The sequence below is a fragment of the Anopheles coustani genome, chromosome 2 (genome assembly GCF_943734705.1).
Source record: "Anopheles coustani chromosome 2, idAnoCousDA_361_x.2, whole genome shotgun sequence".
Classification (NCBI taxonomy): domain Eukaryota; kingdom Metazoa; phylum Arthropoda; class Insecta; order Diptera; family Culicidae; genus Anopheles; species Anopheles coustani.
The window spans coordinates 24,120,586-24,138,520 of NC_071289.1; the positions used below are offsets into that span (position 1 = coordinate 24,120,586).

Consider the following 17,935-nt stretch of genomic DNA (forward strand, 5'->3'; position numbering starts at 1 on the left):
AGCGGATTTTTCCGGGATAATAAACAATAAACAAATTCTATTTGCTTCTACAAAACAGGACTAGATAGCATAGTCACAAATCAAAACATCACAAATTTTCAAGACTCAAAATTTAAACAATAATATAAATTGTAAATCCCTGAAAAAAAAGTTAAAAACTTCGGTACCTAATGCGTCTTTGTAGTGTGCAACAATTCTCCAACAAACTGGATGTTTCATATCTTAACATATTTACACTCTCTGCAACTACAAGCACTCAAGTGTTCAGCCCATGAATCAATATAAACCATTGCAAAACGACAGCACTTTGTTCCAATGAATATTTGCAAATAACTGCAAATAACTCTATAAAGAACAGTAAAAGAACATTAAAAAGTCGTCTGGTTGTTGTTTTTCTATCTGAAGTGTTTGCGTTGAATTTGCGAAACATCTTTACGTCACCTTTTGTCCGTCCTTAGCAACCACTTCTTCGAGTTGATTTTCTGGCAGACCCTAAGAAATCAACAAGGTACCTAGCTGTACTGGAAGGATAAATAAATCATAACAGAAAACGTCACCACACGATCGTGATCGGCCGGTTGATAAATACCACGAGAGCTGGGCACATGTTCAATCACTTAGCACCCGGCCTCTTCCCCGCCCGATGACGACACGGAAATTACACCTTTACGAGACCATGCTGCCCCTGTCAAGGGGTATCAATATTTAGCGTGTTTCAAATCGGCTGCTAATTGCAGCAACGCTTGCTGGTTTCAGGAACGCTGCGGGACGATTGCCACTAAAGCGCCAGCACGCTAACGTGCTGACGGATCACTAAAAAGTACGATCATGTCTTCCTGTAACGATCATGTCGCACTCGATAGCTATCGAATCGTCGCGAGATCGTTAATTCACCGATTTGAGATATGTATATCTTCTATGTCCACTCGGTTCTCGGTTACGCATGATGCGCCGGATCCGTACCGGAGACGTGCTATATCGCGGCAGTTCTCACAAACAGCCTTAGGACGTGACGTTTTTATCACCTCCCGGAGAAGAATCCGCTTCAGGCGATCGGGAACAATTAGCAGAATGGGGTACAATTAACAATGAATTTATACTATGCACAGTTGATTTGCACCAAGGACATCGTCTGATACGCCGGCAGCTTTAAGTTTTGCCTCCGATAGCCTGGTCTGACGATTGTTAGACGGTAGGACGGTCCATGACGATCTATTAGCACTTTCTACGTCACAATCACACGTCACACAGCAGCATATTATCTTCTTAGCTTGTCTCGTGATCTGCTCAATTCAGCATCCAATAAAGGATTATATTATCAATCTTTTTATTATTACAATTTAGCCGTTAGATCTCATCAAAGTTTGGGTAACTTTCAAATCGTTGCGAAATGCATTTTGGTATTAGTTTTGGAAGCTGTAACAAAGTAAAAGTGTACAGGAAAGATGATTTAATAATATTTAAGTTTTCAACAAATTATTAAAACTAGTCAATACATATAGATTTGCAACCCTCTTATACAGATCAATAGAATTCATACACATTCAAACACACTTACATGATTTATCCCAATGTAACGAACACATGTATAAAATCATAAAAAAATTAGTTTACATCTCTTTGAAATTACGAACGTTAGTTTAAGTTTAAGTATATCAGCTGTAGTAAAATCAACATTATCATCGAACACCTGGAAAAGCGCAAATTGAAATTGATTTACTGTCGCACTTGCACACTCGCCCGTGTTTGACAACATAAGAGTATTTTTAAACGTTTGATTTACATCGTGCCATGTCGGTATTGCCATTTTGACGTGCCATCGCAATTCATTTGCATCATTAGCGTGGACCTACGAATCCGTGAATGCACTCGGTCGATAATGGAAAAGTTGTACCGACGAGCGTCACGTTTCTCGCAAGCGACTGAATTGTTTGAAGGAGGGTTGATTGCAAGGCAACTGGACAGCTTTATAAATAATATCGCAGGTAATAAATATTTGTACATGCTTTTCACATCGCCGGATATACAATGCGCAGTGTTTGAGATGTAGAAAGAGGATGAATTCATCGAAATAATGAATGAAATGACTATGGCAGTAAACTGCTTGCGTTGCCATTTTAGCTTTCCCTCTCATTTGAAGTGTTGGGCTGCAGTAATCAGTTATCAAGATTTATTTTTGATCTTGAATTATCACTTTATCATCAGATGTTGCTTTACTTTATTGATGATTCAAATCTCGTTTATTACTTGAATGTTTTGAATTATGTAAATTTACAACCGCTGTAACATTTGACAACCGCTGTAAATGAAGCAAAGCTTCTTGAAAAGCTTTCGTAGCATTTGAAAGCACTGATTATGGTTTGAACCGATTGGCAGTTGAAAAAACCGAATATATATTAATTTAAAATACTTGATGAATGTACTGTAATATTTTTTGGATTATTACTAAATTAAAAAAGTTTTTCAAAAATAGATTTAAGATAAGCGGTGTAAGTTTGCTTTATTGACGTTTTCAACCAGCAAGCGATGTATAGCGAAATCATGGTAAATTTTATGTGACAACCCAACTATGTGAAATGGTTAGGAGTCCAGAAATTACATAATCAACACTTCAATACACTCGGCATAAGAATTTTTTTTACACTTAATAAGTGTTGTTCACTTATTGTTCTAATAAAAATGAAGCTCGTCCTATAGACGTTACACGTTTTGCTCTTTGTTTTATGAGATAATTAATTTTTACATTGTAGATTCCATTTGATTGTTCAAAGTTCAGGTTTGCCCGAGTAGAATGCAACATTCACCGTTATCACCAATCGAAATTCTATGCAGATAAACAATATGGATAAACAACTAGTGCGCTCGGTTGGAACCCATCGTTAGTCAACTATGGCGGTACGTTTCCATGGGTAACGGCACGGTTGTTATTTTGGTGAAGGCTTTATTTTCATTTCGTGCATCCAAGCAAGTGGCAGGTTCAAGTTTTCTTCCAAGTTAAACTCATCACGATGGTGCGCGAAGAGGTAGAAAATGATTTTGGGCCCAAAAAGTAAGTAGTTTATCCAATTTTGATGGCAAATTGTTAGTGAACAAATAATCATAACCGTTTTTTTCCATATCCAAAGAATGACCAAGAAAACTATTCAAGCATCGTGTCGTAAGAATAAACTCTATCTTACTCCACACTTGAACGAAGTTCTGTATCTACACTATTCAGGTGAGAAATTTGAACGCGATAATTGAAGGATCCCTTTCAATAATGTTTGTCACCTAACAGGATACAATGAGATCGACTGCCTGGAGGAGTACGTTGGATTGAAATGTCTCTGGCTTGAGTGCAACGCCATTTCCAGCATTTCCGGTCTGAAACATCAACCATTATTGCGCTGTCTGTACTTGCACAACAACCTCATCAAGGTCAGTACCGATATGTATTGATTTTTATGTTTCATATCAACTTTCGAGAGCATTCTGTTTGATCCGCATTCTGTTTTCTATACTGCAGAAAATAGAAAACCTAGAACATTGCAAACAGCTGGATACCCTGAACCTTTCGCATAATCACATAACAAAGGTAGAAAATTGTGGCATCGGTAAGTAGTAATACCAGAGCAAGCATAGGCTAAATGAGACCCTTACTGAACCTAACCATTTGAATTTTTTTTATTGCAGACATTTTGCCCGTCTTGAACACACTCAACCTGTCACACAATTATTTAAAATCGATCGAGAGTGTGGAAGATCTTCGAAAGTGTGATTTTGTTTCCGTTCTCGACATTTCACACAATCGCATCGAAGACATCGCTATCGTAAAGGTAAGGTCGATCTAGTCCATGCTTAGCTGTCTGCATGTCTACAACAATTTCTGTTCCCTTCCTCCACCACCCCAATCAGGTTCTTGGAGCTATGAAAGGGCTGCGCGTGCTAACACTGACGGGGAATCCGGTGGTCAATGAAATACCTTCCTATCGCAAAACATTAATACTGGAGTGTGTGAGTTCTGAGAGTCCTTCTCGGTGTGCAATTGTTATATTGCTTAATCTTTAAATATTTTACAGAAAACACTCACATACCTCGATTCCCGTCCCGTTTTCGACAAAGATAGAGCATGTGCTGAAGCATGGTAATGTACACCATTTTGGGTGATTATAGAAAAGAAATTGTATAATACTTCTCGTTTTCCAGGAAACGTGGTGGATATCAAGAGGAGCTTAAGGAGCATCAACGATGGAAGAAAGAAGAGCAGCGTAAAATGAGGCGTAACATTAATGGTTTGTTGCCTAAACTAATCCTTAATGCTTTTTTAAACAACATCTCTCAACATTTTAGCAACATTACGTCTCCGTCATCGAGGGGATGGGGAACCAGAATTGGTAGTGTATAGAAAAGTTTTAACTAATTAACATATATTCCAAAAATAACAGTACAATATCTCCTTAATAACAGCTGAAAACAAGCAGCGACGAGGAAGCAGATGTAGAGAAAAATGAATCGTCCAACACAAAGGAAGAATTACAGGATATGCAGGAGTTATCCAATTTGGAAGCGTGGCAAGAAACGGAAGCCTTGTCCAATCAGCTTCCAGATGGACAAACATCCCCTTCGCCATCAACATCTTACGGTCAGCGGAGTGGTGTTGATGTAAAGGACAAGCCAAGCCTAGAACAAAGCCAACAAAATACGGCAGTTAATAACAAGGATAATATGAAAAGATCGCTTGTCGAAGAAATAAGCAACGAAGAATACCACCTGCTAACAGCTAGGAAAGATTCGAACGAAAAACATCAGAACGACTCGACAGCAACCATAAACGAGATGACATTAGAAAAGAAGGCTTTGGAGGCAGTTGCAAACAAGCCAGATAAAGAAGAACTCTCCGGCGCAAGCGAGAACATGGTAAAGACATTTGGAGATGATATAAGAGAAGGTGAAAATTGCCCCATAAACGAGATTGAATCACTAAAAGAAGAAAACCCCGGTACACCTCTGGCGCGAAAAGAATCTGAAGCCGATCTTAAGACGGAGGATCAACTCGTAGTAACAACACAAGAGTCATTGAATACGTTGCAGATTGAAAATGAAAAAGAAAGTAAAATAGCTTCGGCCGAAAAAGAGGAAACACTTAACGTCGTAATACATTCGAAGGAAATTTCCATCACCATGCAACCGTCGTGCAGCGACGGGAAGGAGATTCCTCGAACTTCCAAGGATGATGAAGTATGCGAGAGAGAGCGGAAGCCTTCCGTCGCCTCCGTCGATTACGTCACCGGGTCGGATTCCAATTCGGATCCCACACTCGTCACGGATTGTGACAGCTGCATTCGCAACAGCAGCGTGGCGTATAGCTCCCGATCGGACACCTCCGACAGCGAGGACATGTTCGACAAGATTGTCCCCAGGAAGCACCGCAAGTTGGCGTCCCTTGTACGCACCGACCCGTCGTCGACTGGCAGCAGCTCGGAGTCGGATGATGAAACGGGGGCACTCGGTAGCAAGCTGGATCGGCAGAATACGATCACCGAGTTCATCGACGAGTACAAACGGTTCTTCCGCTCGGTGGACACGCGTGACCCGAAGTGTGTCGTGAAGAACCGGCATAAGCTGGTGCGTCCTCAGACGGCTAAATCGCAGCGGACGGAACCGCTCATCTACGACGGCGTTCTGAAGTCGATGGAGCGCCAGTCGAACGCGAGTAAAATTGAACAAGTACGCCAGGAACGGGCGGAGGCCTGCGCGAGCATGGCCAAGGAGAGCGTCTTCGAGCGACTGCTGAAGGGTCACGCAGCAGTCGATATGGACATCGAGAGTCCGACGATTTCGATCGGGGGTAAGCCGCACAACCTAAACGAGTACCGTTTGGACGTTTTCCGCGAAGGTCCGGCCAAGCTGCAGACACTGATCGATCGCGTTACGGCGCACAAGGATCGGTACAATGCACAAATCGACAGCATCCACGTCCAGCTGGCGAACATTATGGACGACTACGGGCAAATCAGTGAGAAGCTGAAGAGGGTCGACAACATGATACAGACCATTGAGGAGGAAGTGGACAGAGATGATGAGGACGAATTCAACGACGCGTTGGATAAAATCCCACAGCAAAGCACCACCGAGCGGATCGTCGAAGCCGTAGCGGTCGGTACCGGAAACGATCAACCCATGTCGTCCGGGGAATCAAGTGGGGCTTCATTTGATCCTGCACTATTTGAACACGACGAGCAAGGTGATGAGAATGAACCCGGTTCTCGCATTGAAATTGAAGAAGGAATCTTCGTCGCCGCTCCGCAGAGAAAATCCATCCCGGACGAGTTCCATGGCGATCCGGTGTACCGCAAGTTTATCGACATTCAGCACGAAATAGACAAGCTGACGGCGGACGAAATATTCCATGTACTTTCTGAGGCCGCCCGGGAGCTGCACGGCGATGACGAGCAGGAAACTAGGCTGCTGCACGACGCCGTGGACGAGTATTGGGCGCGGTACGACGATGTCGAGGCATTCCGTCGCTGTCTCAACCTGAATGCGCATCCGATCATCCAACGGTTCAAGCGGTTCATCGAGTGTCAGTGTGAAACCGACACGGATTCGGAGGATCGCGAGCACGTCCGGAAGCTGGAGCAAGCGTACCAGCGATACGAGAGGCGCCTGTCGAACCATCTGTTCGATGAGTATCTCATCATGAGCCGGAAGGTGAGCATCGCGACCACCACCGGTGGGGAATCGAGTGCGGCGGAGCTGGAGATTATCGAAATCGAACCAGACGCTGGAGAGGTAGCAGGTGTTTCAGGGGTAAGGCGAAGCAATGCATGGGATTTTAAAGAACCTGGTGAAACCCCGGCAGCCACTGAAGAGTCCCCCGTTCTAATGAAATCGGATGCGGACAAAACGGCACCAAAGATCGACGAGCTAGAAGATGAGGAGTCGAAGCCGGAACAGGAAGATTTATTCAACGAAGATTCACAACGTACTCAAGTCAAGGTGGAAAAGGAAATTTCATCCTAAACGAACAATAACCGGTAGTGAGCACTTGGAACCAGTTTTTTATATCGGCACCGTTTTTAAATGAGACATTTCTGCGTACTTTGTGCACCATTTTTAGAAAGAATAAAACAACTGCACGTAGATAAAAACTGTTCTACTGTTTATTATCACTGGTTCTATTAATCGAACATTGGATTTTCGCGTACAAACTACTTCCCTTGGGGTCGGTAAAGATACTGGAGTATCCGTGGGATGCTCAGTCCTTCTGGTTGTAGTAACCCCTGGCCGAGGATTCCTCCAGCAGTGTGACGAGGGAGTCGAGCGTTTCCTCACCCGTCGGCACAATCTGATCCGGTGGCAGCACGAACCCGTTCCAGGCACCGGAGTCCGGTCGCAGCTCGTAGGTGTAGGCGATTTTCACATCCTGTACACCGTAGCTCCAGTCCACGCTGGAACCGCTAGCCGGATAGATCGCGTCGTAGACATTGCCGTACTCGTACTCGGTGCCGTACCGTTTTGCCAGCGACTTCACCGTCGCCTCAGCGATCTCGTTCAAATCCTGATGGTTCGGCGAGTGTTCTCCGGTGTGACCGTAGGGGAAGAGAAGCAGCTGCGAGTACGAGTGGAACGCAATGTACGCGCCAAGCTTGCCCTTGAGCGAGTTGACGAACGAGGACAGCGACTTCATCTCGACCTCCGAGAACGCCTTCGGTCCAGCGTACGTATCCGCGCAGGCATTGCTGCTGGTGCCCTGCTCGGCCCAGTGGAAGTCCCAGTTCCGGTTGGGGTCAGCACCGAAGCAGAACGCTCCGTACTGCTTGCGCGTCTTGCGCCACAGTCGGTTCACCTTGAACGTGTACTCGTACCCGTCGGGGTTCACGTTCGGGAACACGTACCAGTCGAACTTTTCGGCCACGGCGCGCACCTGCGGGTTCTGGCTGGTGAGCAGCTCGTTCAGGATGTACGTGACCGTGGCGGGCGAGATCCATTCCCGCGCGTGTATTCCACCCTCGAGGAACACTCCCGGCCGTCCCTCGCCGTACGACACCTTTACACCCTTGAGCGTGCGGTTCTGATGGGAGCGACCCGCGTCCAACAGCTGCACCTCCCGGTGCTCCTTGGCCAGCTTGTCCAGCCAGGCATGAATCTCCTCCAGCGTGTGGTAGTCCGTCCAGTCGAACACTCCCTTGGCGCGCTTGTTCATCAGCCGGCTCCGCTCGACGTCAAACGATCGCTGCACGTTCTCATCGAGCACCGTGTGCGGGATGTAGTCGGCTTCGAGTGCCTCGGTGAAGTCGGCCAGCTTGTGCGGTGCCACAATGATGTCGAATCGGTCGCCCACCTTCCGCGCCGTCTCGAGGAATATCAGACTGTCGCTCGCCCTAGCCATGGACGCGATCGCTTCGAACTGTTCCTCGCTCTGGGGTGTCACCAGATAGAGCCGGTAGTTATCGTAGCGCGCTACTTCCGCCGCTTCGATCGCGACGGCCCCGAAGGCCAACGCCACCGCCAGAACCGTTCCGAAGTAGGCCACGTTCCGCTGCATGTTCGTTCGCTCGCTCGCTCCACTCGACTGTACCGGCATGTTCCCGATGGAGTAGCCTTTTTATACCGGGGATCCCATGCGGGTGTACATGCCGGGCCTCAAGCGATGTCTTCCTCCGCACCTGTACATTGAAGGATGTAACCCCTCGCACCGCGGCTGACGGTAATCGAGATACGGATCCGGTACGGTGAAGTGTGTCCGACCCCCTCTCTTTCGTTATCGAGCCTTTTGGCACAGCGTGAGCGTTTGCCACGAATGCTAAAACAGCCTTTCTTAAGCCTCCAGAAGTAGCGACACTCTTGAACATTATCGCAGCTTAACTAGCGCACGCCCAGACCGATTTCCGTAAGCCGGCTCACGCATCCGAACTCAGGCGAAATGCACTGTCGATAAAGATTACACCTTGTCGATCGACGTCGGCTGCCGCGACCGATTAGGGAACGCACTGTTGCGGGTCTCCCATGGTCGATTGGGCGTCCCATGGCGCCACCAGCATTATTCTCAACCGGAGGGATGCTAATTGCCGAGAACGCAAATTTATTCCACGCAATTAACGCAAATAAAAATCAACATCAAACCCGAGTGGTTATCGCACCAAAGGACGTCCCGAGTGCACACACACACACACATATACACACACTGGTGGTTAACGGAACACTTGACGGGTGAAAAACACACTTGAACTGGTGGCTATAAATACTGCACACTTACCAGTGGAGCATCACATCCGCCGGCGTGGAGTTCTTCAGCAAAACGTGCTTAGTTGTAGGGAAAAAAGGAGGTACGGTTTTTTTCTATACCACGCTAATCTTTTCAAGTACTTCGGCATTATCTGAAGAATGCCATCGAATGTCTGGGTAAATATGTTCACTGTCCCCACCTCCCAATGGGGACGGTTGACGGAATGTTGACCCATTACAGATTATCATGGCTACCGGTGGGTGGAAAATTGGACGGTGAACCGTTGACTAGCTCTTTTTGCATTTAGAGACATTGATCTGTAAGTGCTAGATCGATTCTATCCATATACTGAACTGTTTTAAAACATCAGCGATATGGTAGTCTGTTTTTCTACAATTTGCAGCACACCAACATGCCAAACAACATATTTTCTAACACGGATGAGAGTTGACACGTTTCATGGTATCGAAACAATATAGCAGTTTGCATACAACCACAACGATTTCTATCTAAATCTCTGTAAAGACCCACATTTGTCATACAAAAATTTACCAAACATGTCACAGAAGTGTGAATTATTATATAGAGACCTAATATTAACAAGCTTTCATATAAACCGGTTTTGTTTTCATTAGCCTCACGGCCACGAGAGACGAAAAACTTTTTCGGCACTCACTTTTTCGCGACTGTGAGTGCCGAAAAAGTTTTTCAAAATCTGTGGATGGACCACGAAAATGGTAGCGAAAAAAGGGTGAAAATGTTTTGACAGCTCAAATCTAAGCAAACTGTTCTGCCGTGGTGCGTATTATCACCGAGTCTAGCAATTATTGAACGTTTATTTGATATATTAATTAAAGAATTATCAATTTCATCCAAAATCTTCTGATAAAAGACAGTGTTGTGAGTGCCCTACGATAAAGAGCCCGGCCATGGTGAACTTCGTGAAAACGGTGTTGAAGCGAAAAAAAACCGGTTTTTTTCGGGTGAAAAATAATTTTCGCCTCTCGTGGCCGTGAGGCTATTCAAAAATTATATGAAAAAACACGTCAGTAATTTTTTTGTTTTGCTTGCCTTTCATCTTAAGGATTGTTTTTGCTTATTTTAGTCTTAGGCAGCCCAGATTTCACTGCCACAACAAAACCGTACTTTCAACACCAAAAAAGCTGGAACAGCGAAAACAGAGGCTTACTCCAAAAATGGAGCACCAAACTTTTGAAGAATGTTAGGTCAAAGAGAGCGTTGGAGTTCCAAACAGATCTGATTGGTGACAAACAGATTTGCCAATTCGAAGGAGAAAGTGGTAGCACCAGCTTTGATAGGTCAATAGTGTAGTTAAATAAAATGTCAATCTTAGTGCATTGTAGGTGGTCAACCAGCATGGACATAACGTAGAATCGTAGGGAAATCGTTTCCATCCAACCAAAACTGAACATCTTTCAAAAACTCATATGAAGAATGAATTTTTTGGATCTTTCAAAATCCCATGTGCTTGAAAAAATGCATAATTCGTACTCTAAATGTTATAAATTCATACTTATATCGCATGACGCGATTTAAAAACCAGTTGCTTTCGCAAGCATCAGCACGTGGTAGATAGTGTCGATGACTTGAATCGTCTTCATGGTCAAGCAAATGGAAAATATTTCTATGCTGAAAAAATGTTAAATAACTTCAAAAAACGTGCACATGAGTTGTGAATCTTTTTTTCAACTGCCTGTTAAGTTATTTTATGTTTAAAACATACACACATATCATTCCGGAAAAGAATACTATCTCAAGATTGTTGGAGCCATTAAAACGGGAAAGACTACTATAACCATGGGTTCCTCCTCTGTACGAGAGGACTTGACTAATCACACATACAAAGGGAAAAAGTCTAGTAAAGATTATGGGGGAGGGGAATACCATGACAAGATTGTGATTAAAGCAATACCAGATGTGTTCAATGAGACAGGAAAAAAATAAATATACGCTTGTAAGCTGTTGTTTCATCTTAGCTTGTTGTTGTCAGTATTTCCCAAGGTGTTTAAAAGTGCTTAATTAAATGTTACAACTAAAGATAAACGGGCCTGCCATCCTAGCTGTACTACAACGTTTAGGTTTCTTTGGCATGCGATACCACAGTATCACACTAGAAGTACGTTCACAGATGTTTAATAGAACAATGCTACTCTTCTTTACTTACATAACACGAATAAAAATTTCACAATATCACACGATTACTAAGCGTACTTCAAGTAAATTTCACAATACTCCACGCAATGCCTGCTGACTTGAACTTGTTGTTCAATTTCTTCGGCTCAAACTGTGGTTTTGCAAGCAAACAGAGCGGCACCCAAACATTAAACAAAGCGATAACGTACCACCATCGAACACGCGGGTTTATTGCCTCGGTTGAAGCAGCTCCAGTGGGTCGGTATTAATTTACATTTCACCACTCTTCGTAACGACTCCGTACCGACTACCGACCATGTCTGCAGTAGTTTTCCATCGGAGCTGGAAATAACCGGTTACAGCATCCTCGCCGTGCCGTATCAGGTGCCCCATCGTGTCGGTGCACCGCGGGGTCAGCCGAAGTAAACCGATCGGCCGCCCGTAACCTAGATGCACCGTTCCGCAAAGGATCTGGATTGAACCATCGGCTCCGAACCGGTGTGGACCAGATGTGCGACAGATCGGATGTGTATGGAACCGACCGACTGCCGGTGCATCCCTCATGTGCTGACAAACAATGACATTGCCGGCGGGGAGACGGGTTCTACTTTCATTGATAATCGATCTGGCATCGATCGATCATGCTATGCTGTTAAGGGACACGCTTGCACCAGCTGATCTACACGAGCAGTCACGCAAGCGCACTTTCTCTCCCGTCATCGCCGAGCCGGTTCGGACCGGTACCCGAACCCATAAATAGCATCCTCGGCCGATCGGGACTGGGACTGGGTGAACTCGTGACGCCAAGTAAACATAACACATCGCGATTCGGCTGTGCGAGTTCTACGCCATCGTAATCATATTCCAGAACGCTGCCGAATGTCGAGCGGGTCAAAACAGATCACTTTGGGGCTTGGCACGGGGCTCCCTCTAGGCGGCGTCATTGTGTTCGTGTTACGCGTAATGGGCCTTTGAGGTTCTATCAATTTAAATACAACAGTCAGCAAATTTATGACCCGCTCCCCCCGTCTTCCCCGGGCTGCGGTGATTACATCGGATGAAGTCAACTCCTAGAGGTGCCCGGACGACGTAAGGCATCCAGCGGCGATCTGCTATAGGTACGATTATCAACATACGGACGGGCTGCACGGCCTGGATTGGCGGCCCTAATCACCGTACACAGATGCACACACCCGTGGCGTGGCATGATGCAGCATCCCGACCGTTAAGTGATAGGGATTCTTTTCGGCCACACTCCGGCGACCTCCGCCGGCGTGTTGGGGGCTCGGTGTATAAATAATGGGTCCGATCGCGATCGGACGATCAGTTCAGTGCCTACCAGCTGTCAACGCTGTACCAGAGTGGGTGCCGGGATCTAGTTGTGTTCGTCCTGGTGGACGGTTTACTCAGCAGTGCCAAAATAGAAAATTGCGTTGGAAAACATGAGTGGCGCAGTGAATGGAACTGGAAAAACAAACGGAGTGCATGTAAGTATGTGAACTGTTGTTGAATACTGGTTTCGATGCAGACTTACGTTGTTCCTTTTCAATCGTGACGAAGTGACGTGTCGAGTTTGTAGATATCGCAGTATGCATTGATGGTGTCTCCAAAGCCTTCTTAGATCTGTTTTAAAATTGCTCATGACGAGTGTTTGTGTGTTTCCACCTCTCCAGAGCGCCTCCACCAATGGCCACCAACATCCGGAGGATCTAAAGATTGCCATCATCGGCCAGAGCAACTTTGCCGCCGAGGTGCTCGAGGTGCTGCTCGAGCGAGAGCACATGGTAGTCGGTGTGTTCACCATCGCCGATAAGGGCTCCCGGGAGGACGTCCTGGCGACGACGGCCCGGCAGCATCGCATACCGGTGTTCAAGTTCCCGGCCTGGCGCCGTAAGGGGGTCCCCATACCGGAAGTGCTCGAGCAGTACCGGTCGGTCGGGGCAAACCTCAATGTGCTACCCTTCTGTAGTCAGTTCATCCCGATGGAGGTGATCGATGGAGCGTCGTTCGGGAGCATCTGCTACCATCCGTCGCTGCTGCCGCTGCACCGCGGTGCCAGTGCCATCTCCTGGACGCTGATCAACGGTGACGAGCGGGCCGGGTTTTCCATTTTCTGGGCCGACGACGGGCTGGACACGGGCCCGGTGCTGCTGCAGAAGCAGTGCCCGGTGTACGGCGACGATACGCTCGACTCGCTGTACAAGCGGTTCCTCTACCCGGAGGGCGTGACGTCGATGGCGGAAGCGGTGGACATGATCGCCGCCGGGACGGCTCCAAAGATTCCGCAAACGGAAATCGGTGCCAGCTACGATCCGGCGCTGTTCCGAGAGGAGAACCAATACGTTAACCTCAACCAGTCAGCGGTAGCGGTGTTTAACTTTATCCGTGGTCTCGATTCGGTCCCGGGAGCGTTGGCGATTGTCGAAACGGAATCAGGCACGGAGGTTCCCGTGCGATTGTTCGGAGCATCACTATGCGCACGGAGATCCTTCGCCAATGCCAAACAAATCCAATTCAAAGGAACCACCGAGCCGGCGTACGTGTGCAAGGAAGGAATCTTTATCACCGGCACGGATGGACGCTTGGTGAAGGTGAAGCGCCTCAAGCGGGGCAATAAGGTGATTCAGGCCAGCCAGTGGTTTGAGCAGGCGAACGCCAAACCGGCCGCTCCGCTCGAGCTGACCGAGAAGGAGCTCGAATCGGACGCCATCCTGCGGGGAATTTGGAAGGCGATCCTCAAGGTGGAGATCGAGCCGGAAACGGACTTCTTCGCGTGCGGCGCCGGCTCCATGGATGTCGTACGCCTGGTGGAGGAGGTAAAGGACACCCTCGAGGTGCCGATTAGCAACGAAACCCTTTTCATGGCTCCGACGTACGGTGAGTTCATGCAGGAAGTGGTGCTTCGGTTGCGCAGTGGCAACGATTCGGTTGGAGTCGGTGCAAACATTGGATACGACTTTCGACACGTGGTGCTTAAGGCGAACCGAAGGGAAATTGTTGTCCCCACGCAGATGTTTGTGGGTGGCCGGTTCGTCGATGCCGAGGGTGGCAAAACACTTCCAATTGTAAATCCCACGACGGAACAGCCTATTTGCGAGGTAGCCGCCGCTTCGAAGGGTGATGTCGATGAGGCGGTGAAGAGTGCCGATGAGGCATTCAAGACCGTGTGGACGAACGTGTCGGCTCGTGAACGGGGTCAGATGATGTTCCGGTTGGCCGAGCTGATGGAACAACACAAGGAGGAACTGGCGACGATCGAATCGATTGACTCGGGAGCTGTCTATACACTCGCGCTGAAGACCCACGTTGGTATGTCGATCGATGCGTGGCGTTACTATGCCGGTTGGGCGGACAAGATCGAGGGAACCACTATCCCGGTAAGCCCGGCACGGCCGAACCACGTCCTGACGTTTACCAAACGGGAACCGATCGGTGTATGCGCGCTCATCACCCCCTGGAACTATCCGCTCATGATGCTCTCGTGGAAGATGGCGGCGTGCATTGCGGCCGGCAACACGGTCGTCATCAAGCCGGCCCAGGTGTGTCCAATGACGGCGCTCAAGTTTGCCGAGCTGACGGTTCGGGCCGGGTTCCCACCCGGCGTCATCAACGTCGTCACCGGGACCGGTTCCCTGGCGGGGCAAGCGTTGGCCGACCATCCGCTGGTGCGCAAGCTCGGCTTCACCGGCTCGACACCGATCGGCAAGCGCATCATGGCGTCGTGCGCTGAGTCGAACATTAAAAAGTGCTCGATGGAGCTCGGTGGCAAGTCACCGCTGGTCATCTTCGCCGACTGCGACCTCGAGAAGGCGGTCCGGCTCGGCATGTCGGCGGTGTTCTTCAACAAGGGCGAAAACTGCATCGCCGCCGGTCGCCTTTTCGTGGAGGATCGTGTGCACGATGAGTTCGTGCGCAAGGTGGTGAAGGGTATCCGCACGATGAAGATCGGTGATCCACTCGACCGTGCCACGGCGCACGGCCCCCAGAACCATCTGGCCCACCTGCAGAAGCTCCAGGAGTACTGCACCGTGGGAGTGAAGGAAGGTGCCACCCTGGTGTGCGGCGGCAAGCGGGTACCTCACCTCAAGGGACTCTTCTTTGAGCCGACCGTGTTCACCGACGTCGAGGATCACATGTACATCGCACAGGAGGAGTCGTTCGGGCCGATCATGGTCATCTCCAAGTTCCATAGCAGCGACTTTGAGGCACTCGTTGCTCGCGCCAACAACACCGAGTACGGGCTGGCGAGCGGTGTGTTCACCAAGGACATCCAGAAGGCACTCCTGTTTGCCGAGAAGGTCGAAGCGGGGACAGTTTTTATCAATACGTACAACAAGACGGACGTTGCCGCGCCGTTCGGTGGATTCAAGCAGAGTGGCTTTGGAAAGGATTTAGGTAAGTGCTGTTGACTGCGGGAAAGAACCGACCATTTAATATTCATTGGTTTCTCTTTGGTTTTTTTGTTTTCCACAGGGAAAGAAGCTTTAAATGAATACCTCAAAACCAAATGCGTCACGGTGGAATACTAATACAAATAAGTTTTATATGTTAAGTTTATATGCTAATAAATTATTATAAAAATGCAATCGTCTGTTGATATTCTTATCTACTTGAATTACTACATATGCAAAAAATAGAGTTAAAAAACAGTTGACGAGTGTTAAACTAATTGATTTTCCGTTAACGAAGATCTGGGAAAGAACCGTAATATCTATCCATTTGTTTTTCTTATTTACATTCTAGGCATAAGTTGGACTGTTGGACAAGTCTATATGTTGGGCTCAAATCTCTTTTAAATTGGAAATATTCTATTGATTTATGAACTTTAAGTTCGCAATTGCTAATAATTTCATTAACCGCTTTTATGACTAGTAAACTTACTAAGTCTTACAACTAGTTAACTGTAATGTTTACCACATAATGTTGTTATCTCTTAATAATTTTAAAAATATATAACATATCTCATTTTATAAAAGAGCTGAACTGCTTTTTAAAATGCATTCGCTAACTAGGCATAAATCCAAGGTTTCATTTCTTTTATGGATCGAACGTCTTACCGCGTGACTACATTAAGCGTACCATACCAAAAACCTGGTACGGTCTAGTGACAGCTTACCAGTGACGATGGTGCGATAGAAAGAGAGAAAAGTCGGTTTTTACCACCTGGGCCGCACCATTTTTTGGTATGGTACGCCTAATGTAGTTACGCGGTTAAACAGTGCCTCAAGCGCCTTAAGGCATGCAACTGAGCGTACCATCAACCGCAATCGTCTCCCAATGAGCCAAATTTTTACAAGCGATCCCAACCCAACTGGCGAATTTTGTCTCGTTATCATATCGTTACCATCTCGTTTGTTAATTTTCGATGTCCATAACGAGACAGTGTTGCACCAAAAAAGGGGGTGGGGTGCAACATTCAATCGGTTATTTTGTGGTGGTGTTAGTGCCAAACAGAGGTTACGAATGTGTGCGTGCTATTTCACCATAATGGCACGCACACAACTATATAATCCATTTCGGATGTCAAATGAGACGGAGAAGACGGTGTTGTATTCTGCTCGAGCCGCCAACGCGGAAATTTTTATTTTTCGTAGAATTCCTCCGCTTCTTCAACATTCTGCTCTCCCAAGGGCGGTTTCTTCCTCCGGTGTTATTTCTGTTGAACGAAACAAACTAAGGAATAGAATTAGTGAATCGCTGTTATAAATGGTTATGATTTTGCACTACCACTTTGTTTACTTACCGATTCTAAGATCCGGCCAACGCATTCGTGGACGATCGAACTCCCCATCCGTTTCCCGATCGCACATGAGCTGACACTGTTCCCGACTTGTTGATGGATCCTATTAGTTTCCGTTTAGGCGCCATGAACATTGCAAATTCAACACACTCTTACGGAAGGAACAACACTTTACACTTTTTCACTCGACTGTTCTAGCGCTGGATGTTTCAAAGACTGAAAACTTCATCGCGTCGCGATTGACAGTTGGTGCGTGATGGCATTCATACAGACGACCTTTTTTATTCTCTACATGATTGACCGACATAAAGTGCACCAACACACATTCAGGTTGCTGTGCAGTGTGGGAATGCTACACGATCGGCTCCGCTATTGTAATGTGTCAGACTGAAAGGGAAGATGTGAAAGGGCAGATGTGACTTCTCACCTAGCACACCGGTTCATCATTAGAACGAGAAGGAAGACAAAGTGTGCAAGAGAAAGCTGACAGTTCTGGATTCGCGGGGGTAGGAATCTGTGGTCAGTTCCCAACTGCCGGCGACATGCAACATTACCCCGTTTCCACAGATTCCTACCCCCGCGAGTCCAGAACTGTCAGCTTTCTCTTGCCCACTTTGTCTTCCTTCTCGTTCTAATGATGAACCGGTGTGCTAGGTGAGAAGTCACATCTGCCCTTTCACATCTTCCCTTTCAGTCTGACACATTACAATAGCGGAGCCGATCGTGTAGCATTCCCACACTGCACAGCAACCCGAGTGTGTGTAGGTGCACTTTATGTCGGTCAATCATGTAGAGAATAAAAAAGGTCGTCTGTATGAATGCCATCACGCACC

The 17,935-nt window shown here is 47.0% G+C and overlaps 3 protein-coding genes across 3 annotated transcripts; 2 read left to right on the plus strand and 1 right to left on the minus strand.

Annotated features, from left to right (window-relative positions):
- Positions 1-3,008: 3,008 nt before the first annotated feature.
- Positions 3,009-7,002, plus strand: LOC131264123 (dynein axonemal assembly factor 1 homolog). The gene is made up of 10 exons (XM_058266412.1): positions 3,009-3,049; positions 3,126-3,217; positions 3,278-3,417; positions 3,506-3,593; positions 3,673-3,815; positions 3,895-3,993; positions 4,059-4,123; positions 4,186-4,271; positions 4,330-4,373; positions 4,447-7,002. The coding sequence occupies exons 1-10, from the start codon at positions 3,009-3,011 to the stop codon at positions 7,000-7,002; spliced, it is 3,354 nt and encodes a 1,117-aa protein (XP_058122395.1).
- On the minus strand, positions 6,975-8,529 carry LOC131263155 (zinc carboxypeptidase A 1-like). Its single transcript, XM_058265313.1, has one exon. It carries the CDS (start codon positions 8,525-8,527, stop codon positions 7,238-7,240), a length of 1,290 nt encoding a protein of 429 aa, XP_058121296.1. The 5' UTR covers positions 8,528-8,529; the 3' UTR covers positions 6,975-7,237.
- Positions 8,530-12,804: 4,275 nt separating this feature from the next.
- Positions 12,805-15,948, plus strand: LOC131264124 (cytosolic 10-formyltetrahydrofolate dehydrogenase). Its single transcript, XM_058266413.1, has 3 exons — positions 12,805-12,849; positions 13,036-15,757; positions 15,836-15,948. Exons 1-3 carry the CDS (start codon positions 12,805-12,807, stop codon positions 15,889-15,891), a joined length of 2,823 nt encoding a protein of 940 aa, XP_058122396.1. The 3' UTR covers positions 15,892-15,948.
- Positions 15,949-17,935: the final 1,987 nt, after the last annotated feature.

What these genes read in the sequence shown, in the direction of transcription:
- LOC131264123 (XM_058266412.1), top strand. Translation starts at nt 3,009, where the DNA reads ATGGTGCGCGAAGAGGTAGAAAATGATTTTGGGCCCAAAAA. An exon ending in TGCACAACAACCTCATCAAG is followed by an intron (nt 3,418 to 3,505) that starts GTCAGTACCGAT and finishes TCTATACTGCAG; the next exon opens with AAAATAGAAAACCTAGAACA. An exon ending in AAGACATCGCTATCGTAAAG is followed by an intron (nt 3,816 to 3,894) that starts GTAAGGTCGATC and finishes CACCCCAATCAG; the next exon opens with GTTCTTGGAGCTATGAAAGG.
- LOC131263155 (XM_058265313.1), bottom strand. Translation starts at nt 8,527, where the DNA reads ATGCAGCGGAACGTGGCCTACTTCGGAACGGTTCTGGCGGTGGCGTTG.
- LOC131264124 (XM_058266413.1), top strand. Translation starts at nt 12,805, where the DNA reads ATGAGTGGCGCAGTGAATGGAACTGGAAAAACAAACGGAGTGCAT. An exon ending in GAAAAACAAACGGAGTGCAT is followed by an intron (nt 12,850 to 13,035) that starts GTAAGTATGTGA and finishes CCACCTCTCCAG; the next exon opens with AGCGCCTCCACCAATGGCCA. An exon ending in TGGCTTTGGAAAGGATTTAG is followed by an intron (nt 15,758 to 15,835) that starts GTAAGTGCTGTT and finishes TGTTTTCCACAG; the next exon opens with GGAAAGAAGCTTTAAATGAA.